The sequence below is a fragment of the Lithobates pipiens genome, unplaced genomic scaffold (genome assembly GCF_037356315.1).
Source record: "Lithobates pipiens isolate NorthernLeopardFrog02 unplaced genomic scaffold, aLitPip1_a1.2 Scaffold_3, whole genome shotgun sequence".
NCBI classification, from domain to species: domain Eukaryota; kingdom Metazoa; phylum Chordata; class Amphibia; order Anura; family Ranidae; genus Lithobates; species Lithobates pipiens.
The window spans coordinates 170,349,338-170,367,154 of NW_027507790.1; the positions used below are offsets into that span (position 1 = coordinate 170,349,338).

General features: G+C 47.7%; 1 protein-coding gene across 1 annotated transcript in view; it reads left to right on the top strand.

Moving 5' to 3' along the window:
* MCCC2 (methylcrotonyl-CoA carboxylase subunit 2) overlaps nt 1-17,817 on the top strand; it is a 156,760-nt gene that overhangs the window by 19,553 nt on the left and 119,390 nt on the right. Inside the window, exons 4-6 of the mRNA XM_077462494.1 lie at nt 4,849-4,950; nt 11,753-11,880; nt 16,841-16,953. Coding sequence (XP_077318620.1) covers nt 4,849-4,950; nt 11,753-11,880; nt 16,841-16,953 — 343 coding nt within the window. The remainder of the gene's footprint in view (nt 1-4,848; nt 4,951-11,752; nt 11,881-16,840; nt 16,954-17,817) is intronic.

The following is a 17,817-nucleotide window of genomic DNA, read 5'->3' on the forward strand; positions in this document are numbered from 1 at the left end:
GACAGTGTCCTTGGAGCTGCGGCCCACCTAGAGAGGCGGTACGGCCCGGCTTTGGGCCGCGGCCCGGGGGTTGATGACCCCTGCTCTAGAGCACCAGGACAATGGAAACGCCCACAAAATGACCCCATTTTGGAAAGAAAACCCCAACATATATTCTATGAGGCATAATGAGTCTTTTGAGTATGTCATTTTTTTTCCCCACAAGTTTTTGGAAAATGTGGAAAGAAAATGAAAACGCATTTTTCTATGGCACTGATGGGCGCTGATGAGCACTTACTAGTGGGCACTGATGGGGCACTACTGGGCACAGATATGAACTAATGGGGCACACATGGGCACTTGCAATACATAAAAATTCAAGCAGCCTCACGCTGAAGCTTCTCCCTCCTCTGCTCACACAATTGGAGGAGAGAACCGGACATGACGTTGGTTTGTTGACAGTGATTGCTCCATCATTGGATGGAGCAATCACGTGTTGCAGGGCCGCTGTTATTGACCCTTTACCCCGATCCGTGATGCACTGGGTCCCGAGAACACGGTGAGCATGGACACTCCTGCATGCTCGAGTTTCTGGGAGGACATCATTGTATTGTAGACATCATTCGGCTATGGCCCGGTCGGTAAGTGGTTAAAGCTGGTTATACTGAACAATGCTGTGCAATTTGCTCCCCTATATCACCTGAAATACCTGGCTGATCCTGCCTGTTTCTGCCCTCAACCCCCCCGTAAACTGACCATGGTTTATCATTGCTGCTGAGCCCTTACACTGTGGTCCGTTTACATGCCTCCATCATCCACCGTGTCTCCTCTGCTCCATGACCCATCCGCTCCTGCTGCTAAAATAACAGTGACATGTCCCGACAATCCACTCTGTTAGGTAACGGTATGTGCCCCACTGTATGTCCTTTATTTAACCACTTTCAGACAGGACCAATTTGCTGGTCAAAGACCAGACCACTTTTTGCGATTCGGCACTGCGTCGCTTTAACTGACAATTGCGTGGTCATGCGATGTGGCTCCCAAACAAAATTGACGTCCTTTTTTTTTCCCACAAATAGAGCTTTCTTTTGGTGGTATTTGATCACCCCTGCGGTTTTTATTTTTTGTGCTATAAACAAAAATAGAGCGACAATTTTGAAAAAAACACATTATTTTTTACTTTTTGTTCTAATAAATATCCCCCAAAAATATATAAAAAAACATATTTTCCCTCAGTTTAGGCCGATACGTATTCTTCTACATATTTTTGGTAAAAAAAATCGCAATAAGCGATTATTGATTGGTTTACGCAAAAGTTATAGCGTTTACAAAATAGGGATAGTTTTATAGCATTTTTATTAATAATTTTTTATTATTTTTTTTTTACTAGTAATGGCGGCGATCAGCGATTTTTATTGTGACATTGTGGGGGACCCATCGGACATTTTTGACACATTTTTGGGACCATTGTCATTTATACAGTAATCACTGCTATATAAATGCAGTGATTCCTGTGTAAATGACACTGGCAGTGAAGGGGTTAACCAGTGGGTGGCAGTGTAGGGGTTAAGTGTTCCTAGGGGTGTGTTACTAACTGTGGGGGGGTTGGGCTTTCATTTAGTGAACACTGATCTCTGCTCCAATCACATGGAGCAGAGATCAGCGTCACTAGTTGCTAGGCAGAATGGAGAAATGTTGTTTACAACGGCACTTCTCCATTCGGCCGCTCCGTGAGACGATCGCGGGGATGCCCGCGGCGATCGAGTCCGCGGGTCCCGCGACCGGACTCAGGGGGGTCCCGACCAGCGGTGCGCTCCCGATGGCAGGGCGGCAAATTTTAAAGGGACGTACATGTACGCCCATTTGCCTGCCCGTGCTATTCTGTCGAGGTACATCGTCATGCGCTGGTCGGCAAGTGGTTAAAAAAAAGCTGATTTCTACCTTGTATCAGAGCATCTCCCATCGTTCACGTGACTCCTCGCCTCTCTCCCCCTCTCCTCCCAGTTGACGTCAGCGGATGTTCTCGGCCCCTCCCGCTGTAGCTGTCAGTTGGGGAGAGGAAAGAGCAGTGCAGTCACGCAAGCTCTGGGAGGCACTCTGAAATAAGGTAGAAATCTGCTTTTTTTTCTTAATAGAGGACATACAGTGGGGCACATGTTATCTAACGGTGGAATGTAGGGACATGACAAGTGGCTTTACAACCACTTTAATGTAACCTAGAGTAGTTTGCAACCTTTCTATGGGCCCCTAATGTGTAGTCAGGTTAAAAAAAATAATAATAATGCATTAACAATAGTTGAGAATATGCAAGTGGTAATGTGCATATTCTTAACTATTGTGGCCCATGTTGATGAGGACAAGGGCCTCTTCCCAACAACCCTGGCTGTTGGTTGTCGGGATCTACGGGTGGCTTATCGGAATCCGGGAGCCCCCTTTAATAAGGGGGCCCCCAGATACCAGCCCCCCACCCTATGTGAATGAGTATGGGGTACGGTGTACCCCTACCCATTCACCTGGTGATAAAAGTGTAAATAAAAAAACACAACATACGTTTTTAAAATAATTTGACAGCTACGGTGGTCTTCTCTTCTTCCGTCTTGAGGGGTCTTCTTGCTGGACTGCTCCGCTATCTTCAGCTCTTTTTCTAGCTCTTTTACTAGCGGAGGAGCCCGGCTTTCTTCTTCGTCGTCGTCGCCACTGTCCGAGGGTCTTCTTCCAACTTCGAGGTCTTATTAAAGGGTGCTCCCGGATTCCGATAAGCCCCCCGCCCGCAGACCCGACAAGCAGTGGCCAGGGTTGTCGGGCCCTTGTCCTCATCAACATGGGGGACAAGGTGCTTTGGGGTGGGGGGGCCGCATGGCACCCCCTTCACCTAAGCACCCCCCATGTTGAGGGCACGCGGCCTGGTATGGCTCGGGGGGCACTGGCTCATCCCCACCCCCTTTCCTGACCGGCTGGGCTGCGTGCTCGGATAAGGGTCTGCTATGGACTTTGGGGAGACCCCCACGCCGTTTTTTCTGCGTAGGGCTTCCCCTTTAAATCCATACCAGGTGACGGGGCTAGTGAGGTGTCAATCTCGCCGATGGAGGCGGTGACATTCACTTCCTTCACTAGTCCCGGCTACCTGGAGCCATGTTCAAAATGAACGGACTTTACTCTGCGTGTGGGCAAGTCCCTTCATTCATTTCAAAAGTCCGGCGGACTCCTGCCATAGTCCGGCGGATTGTCCGCCGGAAAAGTCCGGTCGTGTGTGGGCAGGTCCGCTCATTCGGAAAGTCCGTCGGACCACCACTGCAAAGTCCGTAAAGTTGTCCGCTGGATAGTCCGATCGTGTGTACGCGGCATTACTGTGACCAAACAGCTCTATCTGTCTATTGTTCAGTTCTCAGTACATTATTGCAGGAGGCCTGGTCTTTGCTCATATGGTAAATGGCAAACGGCAATTTTGCTTGAATGTTCTTTTTAGACAGCAGCGGCTTTTCTCTTACATCATTGACAGGGACAATTCTTTTTTCTTGACAACAGGTTTATAGCCCCACCTTCAGGAGTAGGACACTAGGCAGAAAAAAAACAGCACCACTTATAGGCAGTCCTTACTAGTCAACCCCCTGGAGCTGGGTGTCAGGCTCAATAATATAGATCCAGTAGTCACCCCAGTTAAAGGGATTTCTAGCAAATGCATGTACAGTATACCAATTGATAATTATGACAGGGACACTTTAAGCAAAAAAGGTGTGTGTGTGTGTGTGTGTATATATATATTATTACACACACACCTTTTTTGCTTAAAGTGTATGTATGTGTATATATGTGTGTGTGTATGTGTGTGTGTATATATATATATATATATATATATATATATATATATATATATATATATATACACACAAATTACAGCATTCACTTACTCTAAAGGCCAACTCTATACCGTACCAGTATCTCAATTACTGGAAGGATGAAATACATGCAGTCTAATATTTCTTCCACATGGCAGCACAGGCATTGGAGGCTTAGTAATGGTGTTGATCTTTTTACTAGAAAATGCCTCATTAGTTAAAATCTGTAAGGTGAATTTACACTGGACCCCCTCCCCAACGCACCTGGTCCCACTAACCTGGAGCCTGGTGATCACCTGTTCTGACAGATTGTAAAGCCACTTTACCAGTCTGGGGATTTGAAATCCCTGCGGCTGTCTCTCCTCTTTGCCGGCAGTGATAGGACAGGCTACGTGGGTCCTGATTGCGAGATCCAGGTGCATGAGTGATGCTTTTCTGGAAGGTTAACGAAATCAGTTCTCTTGAAAATCTGCCATAAAGATATATAATGAAACCACAGGTTGCAGGACAGAAAATCGCTTGATTCCCCCATGAAGACAACAGTGTTGATGGGGGGAATCCCACCCGCAAATCTGTTTTGTGTTATTGCGGTGGGGCAGCATGGCTAGCCGTCTGCTGGGAGAACACAGTGATTACTGCTAGCGGCTATAGCCTATGTAAAAATGGGCAAGAAGAATGGGCTATAGCTGCTGGCAATTCACATACTAACATCTGACATGCTGGTTGTACACAAATCCATTGATGAATTCACATTGGTACAGTCAGCCTGCCCATAGATGGATAAAATCTGGTCAGTATAGCAGGGACTGGCCAAGATCCGATCCATCTATGGCCGGCATTAGATCAGGATCAGATCACATACAGATCAGATATGATGAGCTAAGAAATCCAGATAAGGACTCGCAAGCATTTTCTCACAATTTCTTTAAATAACTAAGCCATTTACTTTTTAAAGCAGCAGTTTTTTTTTTTTTTTGCAATAAATAATTTTTGCTTGAAACTAAAACAGTGTTTTTGTTTTGTTTTTTTTCAGATCCCCTTTCCTGGAATTCTCCCAGTTTGCTGGTTATGAGTTATATGGTAATGAGGAGGTTCCAGCTGGAGGTGTCATCACTGGTATTGGTCGTGTATCTGGGTAAGATGGTCTCAAGAGTACGTGACACATTGTCTAAAAATTTTAAAAATCCATATGTATTTAGTTTGTTACATACTTGATGGTACATGTAGCTGTAAGTTATTTACCGTGTTTGCTAGGTTACTGCTAAATATCTGGTGAGCCTGCTGGTTACCTGTGGTACCGGTTTAAAATTGACCACTCCAGGCATGGAAGCAGATCCATCCCAGCGTGGTCATTTTGCGCCCATAAGATCACTGCTAGGAGATACAGAATGCCCTGCAGATGTCTAGCAAACTTGTATTTCCTGTAGTCAATGTAGCCAGGTGCTTGGCTAAGAATGGAGAGTAAGAGAAACGCTGTCTGCAGCTGCTATCTGTAGCTGCTTCTGTGTGGTGCTGAACGGCTGTATCAGAGAGAGGAGGAGGCTGCTGAACAGGAAGAGTTCAATAGACCGAGTCAGGAAGTGCTACACTGTGGGAATTGTAGTCCAGAAGAGAGAGACTCTAATGTAATAAAGAGCTTTTGAGCTACAATTCCCGGAGAGAAATTGCCAGGATAAGGGGAAAAAGCTTAATTTCTCTTTCATTCATTGACAGACACAGCGCTCCTTTATTCAGAACCATAGGGTTATATCGCCCCCTACAGTAGGACACTAGGCAGAAAAAAGACTTGGCTACGCCTGTGGGCAGTCCTAGGTGGTATACACCCCCTCTCTGCTATAGGCCTTCCGTTTTTTCTGCCTAGTCAGGAGTAAGGACCTAGCTCCCTGCTAGGATTTCTAGTCCTGTGAATTTTTTTTTCCTGTGAGATCTACAATCAACTGCTGGGCTGGTCGACGGGCTGGACACTAAGATCCAGTGGTCTCCTCAGTCTGGCCAGTGATCGTGTGCAGACTGCAGCTACCTGCTAGGTCGGCTGCGACATAGCCCCACTGGATGGGGGCTGGCCTTTCGAGTTAAACGTATCACAAGGTGGCATATGAATGGGTCTTGGCCACATGGCCTAAAGTCCCCCCACTTCGGTGGCGAGGAGATCTGTCTGGGAGTGTTACCCGCATGCTTCGCTGGGTCGGTAAGTAGGGGACCCCCTCCTCTCCTTCCTGGACCTGGGGTGGTCGATGCCTCCGGGTTTCTCCTCCACCCCCCTTCATTCCTTCCTGGGTGAGGCCCAGGCTTCTAGCCTAGGTGCTTTTGGACACACTGGCCTTCCACCCTCGGGGTTGCTACTGGGGGGGGGGGGGTGTCCCTTGGGCCCACCTGCTGCAGTGGTTGGGCCTAGGAGGCGGGTGACTGGACGTCCGTGATGGGGGGGACTGCCTGCGGCGGCCCTCCTGTAATTTAGGCTGCGGCTTTGCAGGCTACCGACTGGGAGGCCCCAGGGTGGGCGGCGGAGGCCGTAGCTATCCGTTTTTGGGTGTTCGCTCTCCTTTCAGTGGCTCTGATGCAAACTCGCAGCAGGCGACTGATAATTTAGGCTGCGGCTCTACGGCCTACCGACTGAGTGCTGGGAGGATGGCCCCAGGTCAGGCGGCGGAGGCTGCTTCCATCTTTTGGGTGTCCACCCTCCGTTCAGTGGCTCATGTCGGTCTGATCCCCCCGCTTTTGCGGCCTGCTTGGCCTCATGGCCATCTCCTACCAGAGGTGTGGCACTCTGAGGGCGATCTCCTTTTGAGGGGCCTTTAGGTGGGCCCGGTGTGGATGCTCCTGGTGCTCCCATTGAGGGGCCTCAGTGGTGCCTTTGTGTGTGTGGCCTCGGTCGCCCCCCCCCCTGTGTGGGGGCTCGGTCGGTGCCCCCCCTCCTGTGTGGGGGCTCGGTCGGTGCCCCCCCCTCCTGTGTGGGGGCTCGGTCGGTGCCCCCCCCTCCTGTGTGGGGGCTCGGTCGGTGCCCCCCCTCCTGTGTGGGGGCTCGGTCGGCGTGCCCCCCCTCCTGTGTGGGGGCTCGGTCGGCGTGCCCCCCCTCCTGTGTGGGGGCTCGGTCGCCCCCCCCCCCCTGTGTGGGGGCGCGGTCGGCGCCCCCCCTGTGTGGGGGCTCGGTCGCCCCCCCCTCCTGTGTGGGGGCTCGGTCGGTCGCCCCCCCTCCTGTGTGGGGGCTCGGTCGGTGCCCCCCCTCCTGTGTGGGGGCTCGGTCGGTGCCCCCCCTCCTGTGTGGGGGCTCGGTCGGCGTGCCCCCCCCCTGTGTGGGGGCTCGGTCGGCGTGCCCCCCCCCTGTGTGGGGGCTCGGTCGGCGTGCCCCCCCCCTGTGTGGGGGCTCGGTCGGCGCCCCCCCCCCCCCTGTGTGGGGGCTCGGTCGGCGCCCCCCCCCCCCCCTGTGTGGGGGCTCGGTCGCCCCCCCCCCCCGTGTGGGGGCTCGGTCGGCGCCCCCCCCCCCGTGTGGGGTCTCGGTCGCCGCCCCCCCCTGCGTGGGGGCTCAGTCGCCGCCCCCCCTGTGTGTGAGAGGCCTCTGTCGACACCCCCTGTGCAGGCTTCGGGTGGTGGGGGTCTCAGTTGGTGGCCCCCTCCTGAGTTTTTTTGGGGTGGTGCTTAGGCATATAGCACAGTAAATGGCACCCCCTACCTTCCCCTACCTCCTCTGTTTCGAACAACCCTGTATCTGGCTCTGCCGCCACGGACGTGGCCCACCTTGCGGGGTTGGTTGCCACGCTCCCTGTCCTGTCAGGGAGTGGGGATGATTCCTCCACAACTGTAGTGGTGCACAAAAAGGCACTGGTTGTCGCACTTATTATAGCTGTATGGGAACCTTTCAAGATGGGGGATACAGCGATGGCGGGCCGGTTCCCCTTTTGGCACTCATAAGCCATCTTGCACGGTGACAGCGTTCCCTTCTACCTCTTATTTTGCCAAAGACTGGGAGTGTCCAAAGTGCCCTTTGTGCTTCCAAAAAACGCTTGCTGTGAGGTACCCCTTTGAGGAGTCCCTCCTTCAGAAGTGGACTGTTCCACCAGTAGTGGACCCCCCTGTCTCTAGGCTGTTTAAGGCAACCATGATTCAAATAGAGGAATCTCTGGCTTCTAAAGAACCAGCTGACATACCTGGAGGGGGTGCAGAACCCCCCTGCCTTTGCTTCATTGGCGGACTTGTTGGTCTAGGCACTGCAGTTTGTCTGCTATGCCTCTTGGCCGCATTTCCCCTGGTTGCTGAGCTCTCTGTTTCCGCAGTGGTGCTTAGACAGCAAGCTCTGTTGCTTCAGAGTGTGATTGTCCCAGTTTCCGTGTCGGGAACAGCTTTGGGGGGTTTTATTCAAACCTGTTCACAGTTCAAAAGATGGAGGGCATGGCACCTTCAGTTCTGCAGTTCAGGATGGAGTCCGTCCGCACAGTGGTGGCACCTCTTCATCATGGGAACTTTCTGGCTTCTATCGATATCACAAATGCTTACTTGCGCATTCCACTATGTGCCGACTCCAGCACTTCCTCCATTTTGTGGGTGCTGAGCATTATGTGAGCATGGTGTTGCCCTTTGGTCCTGCCACCACTCCTGGGGTGTTCACAAGGTGTTGGCCCCGGATCTGGCGTGGTTGCGACAGTGGGGATTTGCAGTCCTGGACAGCCTGGACTATCTTCTTCTGCGAGTCCCCGACCACCCCAGGGGGGGCAACGTAGCTCCTATACTGACATTGCAGATTTCACTTGGCTTCTATTCTATCTGAAGTTTGCTTTGGCCCCTTCCAGAACTTTGGATTATCTGAGCCTGATCCAGGCTTCAGCCCTGGCCAGAGTGTTTCTTCCTCTGGACAAACTCCAGAAGTTGCATGAGTTTTTTTCATTTACTGTTGTCCGGCAGGTGGGCCTCCCTGCGGACCTGCAAGTGGCTGTTGTGTCTGATGGTAGCTACCTTTTTTGAGGCGATTTCGTTTGCACAGTTCCATACAAGCTTTCCTCAGGGAGCTCCTGGCATAATGGGACAAGTGCCCGAGGTCTCTGGACAAACGGATTCGGCTGAACCAGGAGACTGGAGGTTCCCTGGTCTGGTGGCTTCTCTTTCCGGTTCTTCAGTGGGGTAAATCCTTTCTCCCCTTGTATTGAACAGGGTGACCACCAATGCCAGTCTGTTACAAAGCTCAGGGTCATTTGGATACTGGTGGAATCCGGACTACCGAGCAATATCCTGGAACTTCGAACAATCAGACTATGTCTGGATCATGGACTGATTGCCTTCGGGGGCTCCAATACAATGGAGGTGGCTTATGTCAATCACCAGGGTGGGCCAAATAAAGTGTTGCCAGCCCTGGCAGTTGCCAGTATCCTCTGGTGGGCAGAATATCTTGTTCTGGCCCTCTCCAATGTCAGCATTCCAGGGGTGGAATACTGACAGTCGGATGCCTCAGTTGGCTAGGGTTGGACCAGGGGGTGGGCCATTCACCTGGCAGTGTCTTATCGGATATGTCTCCGATGGGGCACTCCTGAGGTAGGTCTGTTTGCGCCCTGGCTAAACAGGACAATACCAAGGTTTCTGGCAAGGTCACAGGATCCTCTGGTGGGCACCTCAATCGCTCTGCTGGCCCATGGGGCCTGTAACGGTTGCTCTATGCCTTTCCTCCTCTCCAGCTTCTCCTGCGGCTTTTATTGGCTCCGGATGGGTCCCGTCGGTCTGAGTACGCCGACTGGTTGTGCCTGGGCGCTAACGTTCCTTGGCGACTGTGTCTCTCAAGGAGGTTCTACTGTCCCAAGGGCCATTATTCCATCCTGCTTTAGAGTCGCTGGTTTTAACTGCTGCTGATGGCTAGGGAGTCTACCTCCTAGGAGGTTCTATCTCTGAATGTGGAAAGCACCTATATCCTGAAGTGAGTCACCAGGCATTCATCTTCATTCTTTCTCTGTGGCTCTGATTCCGACCTCCCTTCATGGGCGGTTGAGCGGGAATGGGCCTCGAGTAACATCAAGGGTACTGGGTGGTCTTCTTCAGCGTTCCCTGGTCCCGTGATCCCTGGTGCGTACCTTTTTTTTTTTTATTCAAGGGGTTGGACCTCTGTTTCCACCGGTGCAGTCTCTTCTACCACCATGGCATCTGAACTTGGTGATTCCTGTTCTCCAGAAGCATTTCTCAAAATATTCTGGAGATTCCACTGTCTTGGAAGGTGGCCTCTTGGTGGCTATCACCTCTGCTTGCAGAGTTTCGGAAATGGTGGCGTTATCTTTTACACTTTCACAACGTTCTCTGAAGTGGATGTGTTGGCATCTGCGGATGCCTCTTTTGGCCGCAAGGTTTTGCAGGCTGCTGTTTAGAGAGTCTATTCCCTCTTAAAGGGGTATTGACCAGGTTGGGCTCCAGCTTATTCTGTGTTGAGCTCCTGTTACCTGGTTGGCTCTTGTGTTAGCCTTTTGGATTTTTCGTTTTCCCACCCCTTATGTTTGGCACTGCTTTGGGACGTCCCTATGGTTATGAATAATGGAGCGCTGTGTCTGTCAATGAATGAAAAGAGAAAATTGGATTTTTCACTTACCGTAAAATCCATTTCTCTGAGTTCATTAATGGACACAGAAACAACCCCTCTAAAGTAGTTGACACTGCTTGTTACTAATCTGAAGGCCTATAGCAGAGAGGGGGGTGTATACCACCTAGGACTGCCCATAGACATAGCTAAGTCTTCTTCTTTTTTTTTTTTTTTTTTCTGCCTAGTGTCCTACTCCTGTAGGGGGCGATATAACTCCATGGTTCTGAATAATGGAGTGCCTTTCTTTAGAAAGTTTGGAGACCCCTGCTCTAAACCATACCAAAATATAATATTGAGTTACTTTCCCACTAAACACTCTTGAGTCTCTTTCCTGATTTAATTCACAGTGGAGTTAAAGATATGCACACTTGTGTTCCTAGAAGTGCTTACAGCAACTTTCATTCAACCAAATGTGGCCGAGGTGGTTCTTTGAGTTGAAGTGCAGAACAGAGATCCCAAATTTCTCCTTTGGGGTTAGCACTGCATCAGCTTTGTGCCACACCTACCAACCAGCTCCACAAAATGCTGTGCATTGCTCTGCATCTCCTTGTACACAGAGCTGCCATGCTCCCTCTAACCCAAGAGTGTCTGTTCAGAGTCTGTGTGCATTGCCGTTCCAGACGCATCAGTCGGTATGCTGGGCAGCCTGCAGATCTCCAGCCTCCTACTATCCAGCAAATCAACCTCCAAGTCCTGGCAGCCCTCCTCCAACTCACACACTACAACAGCCTGTTGATGCCCTTTCCCAAGTTCAGTGCAAACAGATGAGGAATGTACTTTTCCTATGTGTGTGACCCACCTGCTTGCACACTCCCACCCCCCCAATGGGTAGTCAGGATGGAGCTAGTAACCATAGATGCGTGTCTTGATCTCCTCCAGTTTCTATAATGCACAGTACAGTAAAAAGCTGTGATCGTTCTCCAACCTCTATGGCTTAGTCATGCTAAAACAGAAAATGGTTCCCAAAACTGTTACCACAAGCTCGGAAACATGCCATTATCTAAAATGACAATGCCTACACCTAGGCCCCTGACACTCAAATTCTTTAAAAATGAAAAATGCCATCACTTGGCTATGATCACACACAGATTTTATAAATGTAATTAATAGAGCGGATGATTGAGGTTGCTCGATGTAGGCCAACACACAACCAACTGAAGCACCTAAATAGTAACTCTGGTTTTAAAGTCCAGATGTGAAAGAATTATGATGTTAAGTGAAATCTGTTGTTCTAAATCAGAAATCCTGATTCATAAGTCGCATGCGAATTCCTTGTCAGTCTTATAACTGCTTGATGATTGAAGCAGGTTTTTGAGGATTCAATATAAATGTTTTTTTTTTTTTTTTTTTTTTTTTTTTCACTTACTGACCGTGTTCCACCCTTTTGCAGGATAGAGTGCCTGATTGTAGCTAATGATGCGACTGTGAAAGGTGGAACCTACTACCCCATCACGGTAAAGAAGCACCTCCGAGCACAAGAGATTGCAATGCAAAATCATCTCCCGTGTGTATATCTAGGTAAGTGTTATATTTATAGTTTTATACCGCAACAGCAAAAATGTTAATAATGTGTCAAAAGGTTTTGAAAAATACTATTTAACCATTACGTCCCTCCAAAAATGTTATGTTTTTGAGTTTGGACTTCTTTTGGTTTGTCAAAGGTCAAGGTAGAATTTCTCTGTGTACCATGTACACTCACAATAAATTACTTGTGGTCTGGAACTGTAAATTAGGTGACCTAAGGAGATCTAATTGAGCTGATGTTTTTACTGGCATAGACAGAAAAGAGAACCCTAAAGGAATCAAAAGCATCTCTTAAAGCATGGGTCTCCAAAATGTTCTAAACAAAGGGCCAATTTACTGTCCTTAAGGCTTTAGCGAGGGGATGGACTGTAGTCAGTGGGAGCAGAAAATGCCCAAATATCATATGCCCCATTGTTATCAGTGAGCAGAATAGTGCCATCGGTGGTGTCAGTGGGAGGAATGGTCAAATACAGGCAAGCGAAGGGCCATATCTGGCCCTCAGGCCATTGTTTGAAGATCGCTCTCTTAACCACCTAAGCCCGGGAACATTTGGCTGCCCAAAGACCAGATCACTTTTTGCAATTCGGCACTGCGTCGCTTTAACTAACAATTGCGCGGTTGTGTGATGTGGCTCCCAAACAAAATTGATGTCTTTTTTTTTTTTCCCCCCCACAAATAGAGCCTTCTTTTGGTGGTATTTGTTTACCTCTGCGTTTTTTTTCCCCCGCTATAAACAAAAAAAATAGCGACAATTTTGAAAAAAAAAAACACATTATTTCTAACTTTTTGCTATAATAAATATCCTCAAAAAATATATTAAAAAAAAAACGAAAAACTTATTTTTTTTTCCCTCAGTTTAGGCCGATACGTATTCTTCTACATTTTTTTTTTTTTTTTTGGTAAAAAAAAAATTGCAATAAGCATTTATTGATTGGTTTGCACATCTACAAAGTAGATTATAGTTTTATCGTATTTTTTTAGTAATTTTTTTTCTACTAGTAATGGTGGCGATCAGCGATTTTTTTTTTTTTTTTTTTTATCGTGACTGCGACATTATGGCGGACACATTGGACACTTTTGGTGCGATTTTTGGCACCATTCACATTTATACAGCGATCATGCAATTAAAAAAGTATTAATTACTGTGTAAATGTGAATGGCAGTGAAGGGGTTAACTACTAGGTGGCGCTGTAAGGGTTAAGTGTGTCCTAGGGAGTGATTCTAACTGTGGGGGGCTATGTGTGACATGCCACTGATCACCGCTCCCGATTACAGGGAGCGGTGATCAGTGACTGTCACTAGGCAGACTGGGGAGATGCTTGTTTGTTTTTTTTCAATTTTTTTTTAATTACATTTTCAACCACAAAATTAACAAAAGTATTCACAGCTCTCAAAATCCATCATCACAGGCAAAACTACCACAAGAAAAGAGCTATACACAACATTCAAGTTATTGTAACCTTACCCTTTTTATCTAACACCAGATTTCCAACCTAGCCCACCCCCCAAATACACACTGCTTGCACCGACCGATCCGATCGCGATGGTCCTCGATTGGTTGGGAGAGAATAGACAATGGCGGGAATAGGGGTGGCACGCCCGGAGGCCCGGCCGGCGGGGGGGGGAGACGGGAGGGCTCTCACCCCCCCCCCCCTGATCCCCCCACCCCCGCCGGCAACAAGCCAGCAGGGTGTGAGGTAGCCCCCCCCCCCCAAATGGCAGCCCATCTCATTCAACCAAGGGCTCCATAACTCCCCAAATTTCTTTAGATTGTTTTGTTTAATATACATCACCCTTTCGCACCAAATTGTGGAGTTAATGGCTTTAACCCATGATTCAAATGCAGGGGGATTCCTGGCCTGCCAATTCAGTGCTATTAACTGCCTGGCCTGGTACAGCCACCTTAGTACTGCAGTCCTTACCAAAGAGGGGATTCTACCCTCCTCCAGGATTCCTAAGAGGCAGATCTTAGCTTCTGGCTTCAAGGTAATCTTAAAGGTCCTGTTTATACTGTCGACTATTTCTATCCAATATCTGTACAGCTTTGGACATTTCCACGCCATATGGAGAAGGTCCCCCGGTGCTTTACATCTAGGGCATTCATCCCTAGGTATCCTACCTATCTTCCACATTTTTTGGGGAGTATAATATGCTCTATAGGTAAAGAGCAGGTGGGAAACCCTCTGCGAAGGGGATATTGATACCAGGCTCCCTCGTTCCAAAATCTTCCCCTATTGTTCCTGGGTTATCAACCCTACATCTCTAACCCATCCCTCCCTGCTCTTATCGGGTCCCTCTCCCTTTAGGACTTTGTCCCTAAGCTTTATATATAATTTAAAAATCAAGCCTTTCACTTGTGCTCGTTCGACAAGTCCCTGGAGTAAGGGAATTTCAAACCTCTTGATAGTTGACGACCTGAGTTGGGCTTGGATTCCATGCCTGATCTGTAAATATTTATTTATAAAATGCCCTGTTCGAGATGCTGAATTCTTGCCTAAGGTCTTCAAATGATTTCATAGGATTCCATTTGTACAGTTGCGTCAACCTGCTAATTCAATGCCTTTCCCATTCCCGAGGTCTATCTATACTACTTAACTCGGCCAAATTTCCATTATACCATAGGGGGGTATAATCAGTCACCCCCATGTATCCCATGAGCGACTTTGTTACCTGCCACACTTTCCTCATTAAGGCGCTGGTGGGACACCTATGGACAAATGAGTTGGCCTCCAATACCTCAACTAATAGATTGTGGGGTGCTCTCTCAATCATCATTTTATTATTTGGGCACTCTCTACCTTGGATCCCAGCCCCAGCCAGGTGTTGGAGTTGGGCTGACAAAAAATATAATCTCGGGAGTGGGATTGCCACCCCCCCCCTAGCAGGAAGTTGCATTGTTTGCAAGCTAATCCGGGCTTGGCCCTTCTTCCAGATTAAATCCCGGAATAGCGATTCTAATTTCTTAAACCATTTCTGGTTAATCCAAGTTGGAGAATTATGTAAAATGTATAATATTTGTGGGAGCCAAATCATTTTAATTAAATTTCAGCGTCCTGCCACGGAGAGAGGAAGACAACACCAAATATTCACTTTTTGTTTCAGTTTCGCTAGTAGTGGTACTAAGTTCTCACTGACATAATGATTTACTTCACCAGAGATCCAAACACCTAAGTATTTCAGCTTAGTCACCACGTCCAGTCATGGGATTGTGGGTAATAATTGATCCCCAGATCTGGTTAATGGTAAAAGTGCTGATTTACTCCAGTTAATTACTAAACCAGATTGTTGCCCAAACTCCCCCATCATCTGTATCACATTATTTAAGGTAGAATTTATGTCCCAATAAAAAAACAGGACATCATCCCACGAACAAAGTAATTTTATCTTCCCCCAACCTACGCCAGAATCCCTGGATATCCGAACACGATCTCGTCAGGATCGCCAGGGGTTCCATAGCCAAGACAAACAAGAGGGGAGACGGGACATCCCTCTCTCGTCCCTCTCTCTAACTGGAATGCCTTGGAAAATGCGGTGCCCATTTTTATTTTTGTCCTAGGCTCGTTATAGAGTAATTTTACCCATCTAATAAATAAAGGGCCAAAGCCGAATCACTCCAGCACTCCCCAGAGATAATCCCATTCCAGGCTATCAAAGGCTTTAATGGCATCCAAGGCTAATATAGCGCTAGGGCCAAAATTGTCCATTGTTTACATCAGCATTTCCCCATTCTTCCTCACCGTGAGACGATCGCGGATATCCCGGGAACATTGAGTCTGCGGGACCTGCGATCACACTCCCAGAGGTCGTGGCGCATGCGTCCGCAAACCGCTTCTTAAAGGGCAAAGTACAGGTACCTTAATCTGCCTGAAAGTGCCCTTCTGCCGACATATGTCGAAGTGAACTGGTCAGCAAGCGGTTAAAGAAAGTGATTAAAAATACCAAGCAGCATTTGTATAAACTTTATCAAAAAAACATCTCCTGGTATTGGTCATTTTATCTTTTCTTTTGACATGCTTACACTTATTGCCCTCCATTGTACATAAACATTTTTGGTATTTTGATAAAACTCTTAATCATTATGGTGTATTTCCTTTTACAAATAGAAGTACCCCTGAAAATGAAGTATCTTGAGCTGTATGCTGAGCCATGGAGGAGTTCTGCCCACTCCCCAAAAAATTAAAAGTCAGCAGCTACAAATACTGTAGCTTCTGCCTTTTACTATTAGGACTCTTACCTGTCCAGGCATCCAGCAATGGCCTCACCCGAGCCGATTCTTGAATCAGCTCTTGGGTGCTGGTGCCGCTATCTTGGCTAAAGGAAACCGACACCGAAGCCTTGCGCCTTTTCCTGCTGGTTTCCTACTGCGCATGTGGAAGTGGGAGCAGCTACCTGTCACAACCAGGTACCCGCTCCCCTATCCCCCCCAAAAAGTGCCAAATGTGAGGAGGGAGGGAGGGGGCAGACAAGTGGAGCTTCACCTTTTGGATGGAGCTCTGCTTTAAGGTGTCTGAAACCATAGCATAGAAATAACCCTCTGCACCCAGTGTGTCTGCCACTGCATGGTCTCACTTCAAGCAGCATGCCATGCAGCCCTGCTTGATACTCTGGGGTTGATTTACTAAAGGCAAAGTAACTTTCCGGTGACATTTTTCTCAGAGGTTAGTGAATGTGATAAAATTCCCTGTTGCAAAGAATACCCAATCACATACAAGAGAAAAAAAAAAACCTGCATTTTTGATTGAGGTGAAGTTCTGCAGACTTCCATCATCCATTCACTAAGCTCTGCGGATAACTCCCTTGCAAAGTGAACTGTTTATTTGCCTTTGGCAAATCAACCCATTACTTGAACAATCCAGCCATTATTCCATATTCTTAAGATGATCATGATCTTTTCTAGACCATTTATGTGGGACATACATGGGTTATCTGACAACATCTTACAATTACATTGCAGTGGATTCTGGAGGAGCAAACCTACCTCGTCAAGCAGATGTATTTCCAGATAGAGATCATTTTGGTAGAATCTTCTACAATCAAGCAAAGATGTCGTCACAAAGGATCTCTCAGGTAACTAGATACAATCCTCATTGTTCAATGGTATACTGAGACAGATCAAATTTACAATCTGTTGCTGGTCTAGATAATGGAAGGAAGCTGTGAGAGATCCCTTTATCTTCTGTGATAAAAACATGGAGGTTTCCATTGTTGACTTTTCCTCCTGAAAATACTAGTTGCTTGATTGTCTTGCTGACCCATTTTGTTACATATGTTAAGTTGCTGACCCAGGACAAGTATGCATGTAAGAGGTTTTGGCTTTCCTCTGTGCATACTTGCTCTTGATCATTGACTCCAGTAGCACTGAAGCAAGTTGTTTTACATGACAACCAGGGAACTAGCATTTTAAGAAAAAAAATGGCAGTGACGGCACTCGTATGACATTTTTACTGTTAAACAAATTGAACGTGTTCATTTAATTACCCCGTCACTGTGCTTATACTCCTCTCCCTAAAGTTATGTGAAATATCCAGTAATTTCAGGTATAGAGGAGCATGTGACCCACCTGCCTCCCATACACTTAGCTCACTCTATCTATTGGTAATCAAGTGACTAAAGTGGCCTTGTCATGGGAGAAGTATAGGTCTGCCATTACTGACCATCTAAAAAAAGATGGGGGAAAAAAAATAATAATCCAATTTTTTTATCGTACATCACAGGACACAGGGCCGGTTATTATAATAACTACTTGGGTTATAGTCCACCTGTAGGTGAATGGACACTGGTAGATCAATCAAACAGGAAGTCCTCCCCTATATAACCCCTCCTACACAGGAAGTACTTCAGGTTTTTGTTTTGCCAGTGTCTGTAAGGTGGAATGGTCACTGATGTGATACATGTGCTCTTGGAGCATACTTGGAGGTCTGGACGGTTCTC